Source organism: Oratosquilla oratoria, chromosome 16 (genome assembly GCF_046742065.1).
Source record: "Oratosquilla oratoria isolate Oo_2021 chromosome 16, ASM4674206v1, whole genome shotgun sequence".
Lineage (NCBI taxonomy): Eukaryota > Metazoa > Arthropoda > Malacostraca > Stomatopoda > Squillidae > Oratosquilla > Oratosquilla oratoria.
Window position 1 is genome coordinate 51,598,573 of NC_134792.1, and position 11,309 is coordinate 51,609,881.

At 39.4% G+C, this 11,309-nt stretch overlaps 1 protein-coding gene across 1 annotated transcript; it reads right to left on the reverse strand.

The window, feature by feature from the left end:
• Window positions 1-3,359: 3,359 nt before the first annotated feature.
• Window positions 3,360-9,950, reverse strand: LOC143033992 (uncharacterized). Its single transcript, XM_076199789.1, has 4 exons — window positions 9,750-9,950; window positions 8,031-8,315; window positions 4,888-4,993; window positions 3,360-3,494 (listed from the first exon to the last, which is right to left on the reverse strand). The coding sequence occupies exons 1-4, from the start codon at window positions 9,933-9,935 to the stop codon at window positions 3,448-3,450; spliced, it is 624 nt and encodes a 207-aa protein (XP_076055904.1). The 5' UTR covers window positions 9,936-9,950; the 3' UTR covers window positions 3,360-3,447.
• Between the last annotated feature and the right edge of the window lie 1,359 nt (window positions 9,951-11,309).

The following is an 11,309-nucleotide window of genomic DNA, read 5'->3' on the forward strand; positions in this document are numbered from 1 at the left end:
GCGCGAAGCCGGAAAACAGGAGAAATATATGTAGATTTCTTTTTCGTGATTATAAATTCAACATATAAGCATCTGTTGTATAGACTGCACAGTGACATTTGAAAACCAGTCTCTTAAGGGTCATTTACACGGTCTAACAGTTTGACAAACCCGGTTTGTCAGACAAGTGTTTGAAGTGATGTTTGACCGTGTGAATGGGATATTTGGTCGTCAAACACGTTTGTCGAACGTGTTTAACAACCAAATACCCTATTCACACGGTCAAACATCACTTCAAACACACGTTTGACAAACCGGGTTTGTCAAACCGTTTGGCCGTCTAAATGCCCCTTAAGTCAATGGAGGTACTCACACACAACCGTGCAGTTTCCACGGTTTCTGCGCAGTTGATGTGAACTGGACCTTAGAGTAAGAGACAGGTTTTCAAATGTCACTGTGCAGTCTATACAACAGATGCTTATATGTTGAATTCATAATCACGAAAAAGAAATCTACATATATTTCTCCTGTTTTCCGGCTTCGCGCGTGCGTACCTGCTTCTGGTGGGTCTGCTAGACGGACACCAGAGTTGGTCATTTTCAAAACACGTCTCCGGAATGGATCCCAAGATATTTTAGTTGTATTTCTTTCTTTCTATTTTCCACACATGGAGATCTGACGGCCAGTGACTGGTCTCCTCCGACGGCTTTCAGCCAGTGACAGAGAAACAGTTCCCTCCCCATTCTATTCACGGAGATCTGTGGGAAGGTCGAGATCCCGTGCCAGACATTGTCGGACTGCAGACTTTCCATACATATACCAAAGGCTTCCTCCCCCCCCCCTTACACGGGAGCTAGAAAAAAAAGGCATTGAAACCACTCCCACCCATTCCATCCTCCGCAGACCTTCCACTCTGTGAAACTTGAGGCAACAGTTATCATTGTTATTTTCAAAGGTGAAAAATCATGTGGCCTTAATTATGTGCGTGTATCACTAGTGCATTCGATGTTCTATGTCGTCGCATATCATTTTTGCCTTCGTATTTCGCTTTCTCGCGATGTTTCGCCAAAATAAGCAGCCTCCGCATGGGATGTTATAAATCATACTTTTCTCGTTGTAAACTTTTAAAGAAATTATATATCTTGTCTTTCATCTTGAAGGGTGTACAATACTGATACATATTACTGAGAGGAATTTTGTGGTTGGTTCTGTTTTTTTTTTGTTTTTGTTTTTTGAGAAGGGCAATACTAAGATTGCCTTTTCTTGTTTTAACGTTGTTCCTTTTTGTCTCTAGATGCATTCGATTTTTATTTTATCATTGTATATACATTTCTTTTTTGTAAAAGACCAAATTGGTATCTAAGTCGGCTGTATGTTTTTACATTCATCTTCTAAACATTCGTCACTTCATATTCTAAAAACTCGTAGGGAATAAAACAATTATTATGCCAGATTTTGTTTTCATGTCGTATCGTGATATATAGTGTATAACATCTTTGTATTTTTTGCAGACAGGCAACATAGCGTTATCGTTTGTCTGGTGTGTCATAGTGTCTAGAAATGGTAACCTTTCTCCCTCTGTAGGCAGCCTATATCCACTCTTTTGTATGTTACTTCGTCTTGTAGTAGTTCTAGCATTCTATTTACCTAGTCTTTCTGTTGTCATTATCAACAGACACATTCACTTTACGATAGAAAAGGAAGTGGATGGAAAGTTACCAATGTACCTGTAATGTACTTACAATGCCATGACGAAAGGAGCAAATACTCACACCAGTCTATTTGCAGACATATTAAAAACATAAGGAGACTCAAGTATAAGGATGGTTGCAAACCACTGCAGTCAGACCTACACGACATTATTCATTAGATCCAAATGTGGTAAATTAATATAATTGTAAAGAATTAGTATTAGGAGTAGGTAAAAGTACAAATAGGCCATTATTGAATCACTCAATAAGGATTCATCATTTACAAAGCGAGGGAGATTAAAAAAAAGACAAAGGAGTATTGGTATTAGACATTAATCATCAGCAAATTTGTCAACTGAATTGCTGGACATACAGGTTGTTCATGTACAGAAAAATGTCTGTCGCTAATACAAAAAATGCATAAAGAACAGAACTCAAAATGGTTCCTAGTTTAACTGACAGATTACAGAAAGGCAGGGCCTGCATGAAAGCAGGCATGATTGTTGTGTTCAAAGCTATGAAAGGAGTGGACAAAATCGAAAGTAAAAAATATGCTGGTTTGGGAGGAAAAAAAATCTAGGAGTCATGGAAAAAAGAATTCAAGAAGACAGAATACTTCAAGAATATCATGAAATGCGGATTTCCATACATATACATCGGTTTGTGGAATAACCTGGGTGAAAAAATAGTCTAGGTAAACAACCTAAATTAGTTTAAAATCAAGTTCCTCCGATAAAGACAAAAAGGACAAGGAAATCAGAGATCATGAGATTAAAAAAATCTGCACAGGATTATTGATTCATTGAATAGTTTGGATAAAGATATAATAAAGTCAAATAACAAAGGGTAATCTAAGATAGGTATGGACAATGCAAACACGGGAGAGGAGCTCATACCACAACTAGGTAATGCACACGTACACTAAGCGTGAGAGAGCAAGTTTGCCTCACCACTGGTAGGTGGAAAACATGCACCACCAACTTAGGTACGTTTGGTTAATTAATCGGGATAGTGATAGAATCTCCTGGAAACTATGATGGCACACAGGGACGCAAGACCCAAGGGCAGACTGTGGTTTATGACGCTGCAGTGGTGAAACATAGGGCTGCACACGGGTCAAAGTCGGGCTATTGCTGATGTTGTTGTCGTTGTCGTTGTGGTAGAGGTTGTGGTTGTGGGTGTCGTAGCCGTTGTGGTTGTTTTCCGGGTCGTGAATTTTGTGGTAGGTTTCGGACGCATGGTCGATGTGGAAGATGTTGTCGGGATTGTGGTCGATGTGGAAGATGTCGAGGTCGTGGTCGATGTGGAAGACGTCGTAGGGGTCGTGGTCGATGTGGAAGAAGTTGTCGTAGGGGTCGTGGTCGATGTGGAAGTTGTCGTAGGGGTCGTGGTCGATGTGGAAGATGTCGTCGGGGTTGTGGTCGATGTGGAAGACGTCGTCGGGGGTCGTGGTCGATGTGGAAGATGTTATGGAGGTTGTAGTCAATGTGGAAGATGTCGTAGAGGTTGTGGACGATGTGGAAGACGTCGTCGGGGTCGTGGTCGATGTGGAAGACGTCGTAGAGGTTGTGGTCGGTGTGGAAGATGTTGTCGGGGTCGTGGTGGATGTGGAAGATGTCGGGGTTGTGGACGATGTGGAAGATGTCGTCGGGGTCTTGGTCGATGTGGAAGATGTCGTCGGGGTCGTGGTGGATGTGGAAGATGTCGGGGTTGTGGACGATGTGGAAGATGTCGTCGGGGTCTTGGTCGATGTGGAAGATGTCGTCGGGGTAGTGGCCTATGAGATGGACAAGGGTTCCCTGACCGTCGGCTGGCATATTACATCTGTAACAGAGAACAACCTACGTAAAAACGAGTCAATTTCGTTTTCAGGAACTGTACACAAAATAGTTGCATTAAGAAGAATGAGGAGTGTGTTTTAGTGACATAAACATCGTTCAAATAAGACGGAATATCTGCCCGACCAAAGTGAATAAACTGAAGGCAGTGTACATCGACATGATTTGAGCAACACGAAAGAAGAAAATGCCAACCAGTAAGAAGAACCAACTATGGAATACTGTCATTTTCAAAAGTCTTATAGGGACACGTGATATAATTCGATCGTTAATGATTGTTACATAACACGGCACACTGAGAGCTTAGTCCTTCTTATATTTGTAGCCATGAATTTATGTAGATAAGCTGTCCGCCTTCAGCTGGAAAAAAACAACTGAGAAGTGTTTACGTTGATTTTATGCATAATTGTAATTATGCTGAACTCTGGCGCACATAATGAGTATTATTTTCAATAATTAGTAATACTGTAATACGAAAATATACATATAAGGTTATCTATGTTTCCTAATTTTCATACTCGCGTGAGGTTAATTTCGGGAACTTTGGACAGACGACATTAAAGAGGAACCGATAGGTTGACGGTAAAACTCCGTGCCTTTCAGTTGTTTTTGTTCATATGTATTAATTACCAAAACCAGACAGTACAATTTGTAGAAGAATAAGATAGTTTATTCATTCGTACTTCATTGTGAAGTGTCAAAAAAAGTTCTAACAGCACACCGCGACGGTCGTTCTAGGATTGACGTCATCGACCAAGTTTTCCATGTCGCGAAATTTGAAATGCGTTTCATTGGGTGTTGACTTTTGTTGCGGGACTGCGTTACAAGGGCAGGATTGAAAAAAGAAAGAAAAAAATAGGCATTGAAATTATTTATGTTATTATCATTAAATGTTTCCATCCTAGTTTAAGGAAAATTTTGACCCTGTCGTTTCCTTTTTAACGGACCTTGGATTACTCCATTTAGTTTCTTAGTTCCGAATCTGTCTGTACATTACATATACCATGTAGAGATTGGTCGGAGAAATAGGCATACTGGCTACTCGACACCAGTCTGTCGTTTGGGGTTAAATGTAGAGTGGGTGATCAGAATTTAACGGTTTTTTCAAATATAAATTACTTTTTTGTATAGAACGACACATCAGACCATTTGAGAGGGGAAATTAACGATATGACGCCTGTATGGTGCCATTCGGAAGCGCACAAAATGCCGAAGAAGAATGAACGGACGAAACAAAGATATCAAACACGAATAAAAATATGTATGGGATGCCTGTGAGGTTCTGTAGCCGTCGGTGATGTTTGTGAGCATTTTAAAGAGTTGTTGTACAATTCTAAAGAAATTATAATAATAACAACTTCGGATAATCTTTTTCGTACCTCCATTGCAATTTATGCAGTAGACTCCTGGTTCACACACAGCAGACTCTGGGTTGAAGATTGGAGTCGGAGATTCACACGACTGGGAATTCATACTTCCGTCGGGCTGGCAATGGAAAATACATAAATATAATATAAACTAATACACACACACACACACACACACACACACACACACACACACACACACACACACACACACACACACACACACACACACACACACACACATATATATATATATATATATATATATATATATATATATATGTATATATATATATATATATATAACACTGAATGGGCCCTAGGGAACAGATATAATTTTTTATCAACCACAATAGTCTTTAATTCTAAGCCATCAACATCGAGAGACTCGAGGAGGGTAACACGCAGCAATTGAAACGTAGTACAGCCAAGGACTCGATCCTGTGCTAGCACGTGACAAGTTAAGTCACTAACACTTGTCACGTGCTAGCACAGTATCTGCATGTTGGCCTCCTCGAGTCTCTTGATGTTGATGGCTTAGAATTAAAGTGTATTGTTGGTGATAGAAATGTATATACATATATATATATATATATATATATATATATGTATACATATATATATATATATATATATATATTCATATATATTTATATTATACACACACACACACACACACACATACACACACAAACACACACACACACAAACACACACACACACACACATGTATATATATATACATATTATATATATATATATATATACACATTTACATATATATTTACAAATATATATATATACATATATATGTATACATATGTATATATATATATATATATATATATATATATATAAACATGTATGTATACATACATATATATATATATATGTATATATGAGCTGTCAAGAGTTTTATGAGAGTAGTAGAGCTTGTGTCAGGATTAGAAATGGAGAGAGTGAGTGGTTCGAGGTAAAGGTGGGACTTCGTCAGGGATGCGTTATGTCGCCTTGGCTATTCAACTTGTACATGGATGGGGTAGTGCGAGAGGTAAATGCAAGGGTAGTGGGTCAGCAATTGGAGATGGTTAAAGAAAATGGAGAAAAGTGGGAGGTGAGCCAGCTGTTGTTTGCGGATGACACTGCGCTTGTGGCAGGATCGGAGGAGGGATTGAGGAAGTTGGTGACAGAGTTTGGGAGAGTGTGTGATAGAAGACAGCTGAAGACAAATGTGGGTAAAAGTAAGCTGATGAGATGTTCAAGGGGTGAAAGTGGCAGCAGACTGGAAGTGAGCATTAAGGGAGAGCGACTGGAGGAAGTGGATAGTTTGAGATACTTGGGTGCAAATGTGGCAGGAAATGGTGGAGTGAAGGTGGAGGTAGAATGTAGATTGAGAGAAGCGAGTAAATGCCTTGGTGGATTAAAAAGTGTAATGAGGAATAGACATTTGGGAATGGATGCTAAGAGGAAACTGTATGAAGGAGTGATTGTACCAACAGCACTGTATGGGGCAGAAACATGGAACATAAGAGAGGAAGGGAGAAGGAGTTTGAATGTGTTTGAGATGAGGTGTCTAAGAAGTATGATGGGGGTTACTAGGCTGGATAGAGTGAGAAATGAGGAGGTGAGGAGGAGAACAGGGGTGGAAAAGGAGTTGGGAGATAGGGTTGATGAAAGAATATTAGGATGGTTTGGACACATGGAAAGAATGAGTGAAGAAAGACTAGTAAAAGAGGTATGGAAGGCAGATGTGGAGGGAGTGAACATGAAGGGACGTCCTAGGATGAGGTGGATGGATGGAGTGAAGGGGGCTTTGGGGAAGAGGGTAATGTCTGTTGAGGAAGGACGGGAGAGGACAGAAGACAGGGGTGAATGGAGAATGGTTCTATATGGATGATGTTGTGATGCATGAGGTGGAATGGCTGAGGGGATGGGGGGTGAGGTAGTATGTGTGAGCAAAATTTGACGCAGCCCGAAGGGATTTCTCCCCGTCTTCTCCTTTTATGCATGGGGGCGACAGAGAGGAGGGGTCGCCGATTTAATGAGCCGGCCTTGCTGTAGATGTGCTGTGTCTTACGACACTGCTTCTGACCCAGGGCAGTGGACAAGGTGCAGGGATGACCTGTCATCCAGGAGGTGCTAAGATAAGAGAGAGGGTGGAGGGGAGTAGAGTGTATTCAGGGATGGAATGGGTGGGAGTGGTTTTATGCCTTTTCCTTTTTGACTACCTCCCTTGTAAGGGGGAAAAAGCCTTGTTATATGTATGTACACACACACACACACACACACACACACACACACACACACACACACACACACACACACACACACACACACACACACACACACACACACACACAGACACACACACACGAACGACTCGGTGGCGTGGTTGATAGAGTACTGGACTGCCAATACGGTGGTGCCCGCAGTACCTGGTTCTAATCCTGCACAGGGCCGAAATTATTTCGGTATCGCTGCGCTTCGGGTCGTTACTCTGACTCTCGTGGGTGGGGAGTTGGGTGTGTGTGTGTGTGTGTGTGTGTGTGTGTGTGTGTGTGTGTGTGTGTGTGTGTGTGTGTGTGTGTGTGTGTGTGTGTGTGTGTGTGTGTGTGTGTGTGTGTGTGTGTGTGTGTGTGTGTGTGTGTAAGGTCATAGCATTACCCATAGATCGGTCATACGAGCTCTGAGCTCTCTCCCGGGAGGGAAATAGCTGTCAATCACGAGTCCAACACGTGATCCAAAAAGACCAAGGTGAATACACACACACACACACACACACACACACACACACACACACACACACACACACACACACACACACACACACACACACACACACACACACACACCTAACACCTTGCCCACCAGATTTCAAGTGCCAACTCATAGTGTGTGTGATCATCTATGATCTTGGATCACGTGTTAGGCCCGTGATCAACAGCTAATACCCTTCTGGATGAGAGATCGGAGCTCACATACGGACCGATCTCTGGGTAATACTGTGACCTTGCAACCACACAAACAACTCCATGTCCATGTGCGTATATGTGTGTGTGTACATGTATGTATGTATGTATGTATGTATGTATATATGTATGTATGTATGTATGTATGTATGTATGTATGTATGTATGTATGTGTTTATATCTTACCAGACAATCATAATACTTGGTGCAGTCTGTCGGGTCGGGAATTCTGTAGTTGTTGCAAACGATTTCACACTTGCAATCTTCTTCCACGTGGCATTCTGCGTCACTCGTGCATCTCTCCTTTTCTGCATCGAATCTTGTCCCGGAAGGACATTTATTACTATATGGAATGTATTGGATCAAATTGCAATCGTAGAACCTCTCGCAGTTCTTCGGGTCTGGCACTTTCGAGGCACCCGTGTCACATCTCGCACCACACTCAGGTGCCGCCGTCACCACAGAGCCAAACTGAAGGGAAGTTAATGCAGATTGATAACGCCAACCTTTAATGAACCACAACATAAAAATAAAACACCATAAAAGCTTATTTCTGTGAAAGTGAGGTGTGTGTTTTTTTTTTTTTTGGGGGGGGTTTGTGTGTGTGTGTGTGTGTGTGTGTGTGTGTGTGTGTGTGTGTGTGCGTGTGTGTGTGTGTGTGTGTTTGTGTGTGTGTGTGTGTGTGTGTGTGTGTGTGTGTGTGTGTGCGTGTGTATGTGTGTGTGTGCGTGCGCGCGTGTGTTTGTGTGTGGTGTGTGTATTTGTGTGTGTTTGCTATGCTTTCTTTACTCTTTTTTCCATGTGCCCAAACCATCAAAACATTCTTTCATGAACCTTATCTCCCAGCTACATTTCTACCCCCAATATCCTCCTCACCTCCTCATTTCTCACACTATCCATCCCCTTAAACTTTCCCATACTTCTCAAACACTTCATCTAAAATAAGTTTCAATTTCTCCTGTCTGCCTCTCCCTTACCTTCAATTGAAGGTCTGTAAAAATGATATCAATAATTATATTATTATCTTCATTGACTGTAATAAATTATTGATTTTTAATTAATAATAATGATAATAATAATAATAATAATAATAATAATAATAATAATAATAATAATAATAATAATAATAATAATAATAATAATAATAATAATAATAATAATAATAATAATTATAATAGTAATAATAATAATAATAATAATAATAATAATAATAATAATAATCATAATAATAATAATACTATTAATAATAATAATAATAATAATAATAATAATAATAATAACAATAATAATAATAATAATAATAATAATAATAATAATAATAATAATAATAATAATAATAATAATAATAATAATAATAATAATAATAATAATAATAATAATAATAATAATAATAATAATGATAATAGTAATAATAATAATAATAATAATAATAATAATAATAATAATAATAATAATAATAATAATAATAATAATAATAATAATAATAATAATAATAATAATAATAATAATGATAATAATAATAATAATAATGATAATAATAATAATAATAATAATAATGATAATAATAATAATAATAATAATAATAATAATAATAATAATAATAATAATAATAATAATAATAATAATAATAATAATAATAATAATAATAATAATAATAATAATAATAATGATAATGATAAAAATAATAATGATAAAAATGATAGTAATGATAATAGTAATAATAATAATAATAATAATCAGCATCTTAATGATAATATCTCCTCTGGTTTAAAAGTTATTGGGACTTTTGTGATGCAGAGCTAGAAAATAATATTTATTTCTACAAATTCAATCAGTGGTTCCTGAGAAGACCGTTAAAAGACAACGACCGTTAAAAAGGCTTTAAATCTAGTAGATTTAACTCACCGAGGAATCGAAGAGCTGTAAGAGGTAGACGACAAACCACAGTTTGATATTGAGTAGAGCCATCCTATCCTTGGAAGACTCTATCGTCGATCTTGTGCTGACCTCGCGAGACCCACCCTTGTCACAAGTCTTCCCAAGCACTACTGGGTACTGACTGCGTTGTAACTGACTGCATTGCACCGTCATCTCTAAGATAAGGATAGGGCTTATGTCACTTGACATGCATAAAGCCTCCACAAATTCCTGTTGATTGATCACTGAATAAACACAAAAGCAAAGGTTCAATGCGCGGAAACTTTTATCTGTTCTTTTGCGCACCAAAGATGCAGACGAATACTAAACGCCATGCATCCGGATGAAGTGCAAAGTTAAGTTCGAAGCTGCACCAAGATAACTGGAAATGTCATGACACTTTCGTAACTTCTGTTCTGAAGAATTATTCAGCTTCGATCCCATTACCACGATAACGCATGGTTGAGCAGTAGTCGTCACTCAGGTCAGGTCAACCGGGTAGCTGCTTCAGTTAGTGTTATGGCGAGTGACTGTGTTACCGTGTTCAGCACCGAAGAGGTACAATCTCTACTTTGTAGAATTGAAGCCTTGGAGAATGCTGTTAAGTGCCTTAAAGAGGAGAATCGAGTTCTCCGCACGAAGGCCCAAAATACGGAAGACAAAATTAGCGATGAGTATGGATGGAATACGGTGAAAAATAAGATGCGGAAAAGTGGAAAAAAGTCCTCACCAGCCCCGCTGAAATGCAAGAACTCGTTTCAAATACTAGCAAATCTACAGGAAGCAGAAACTAATGAAATCCAAGAGAAGAAGGGAAGGGCAGACGCTGGATCCCTGCCCACAGGTAAGATTTTGATAGTAGGAGACAGTCAAGTGAGGTATTTAGACAGGGTTTTCTGCGATAAAGATAGGAAACATAGGACACAGGTGTGTTTCCCCGGCGCGGGCATAGGAGATGTTAGAGATAGGATTGAAGAGTGTCTAGTAGGGGAAGGTAAGGACCCAGTAGTTTGCTTAAGTGCCGGAGGAAATGATATAGGTAAGTTAGGGAGTGAGGAATTGTTCGCGCGTTACCGGGAAGCGCTAGACAAGATTAGAAATAGGGAAGGTGTTCCTGTTGTACGTGGAATCCTTCCGAGGCGAAGAGTTGGAGGCATGTGGCATTCCAGGGCTATTGCAATGAATTGCAGGCTGGCAAAACATTGTAAACCCAATGAATGGGCATTTGTCGACAACTGGGACCGCTTTTATGGTAAGAATCATCTGTACAAAAGGGGCGGGGTGCACTTGTCTCCCAGAGGATTTCGGCTCCTTGCTGAATCCCTTGAGCGAGAAGTAGGCATCCTGCAGAGTTTTTTCGGGTAGATTACGTGGGAGTAGGAAGGGAAGTATTGGAATATAGTTTAGGCAATAGAAGCAACTTAGAGAGGGACTGTGAAAAGAATCAACGAAGCAGGTGGAGGGAAGATAAACTTAAAGTTTACTATACAAATAGCAGGAGCATAATTAACAAAATTGATTTGCTGCGAGGTAAAGCATGCGTAGAAA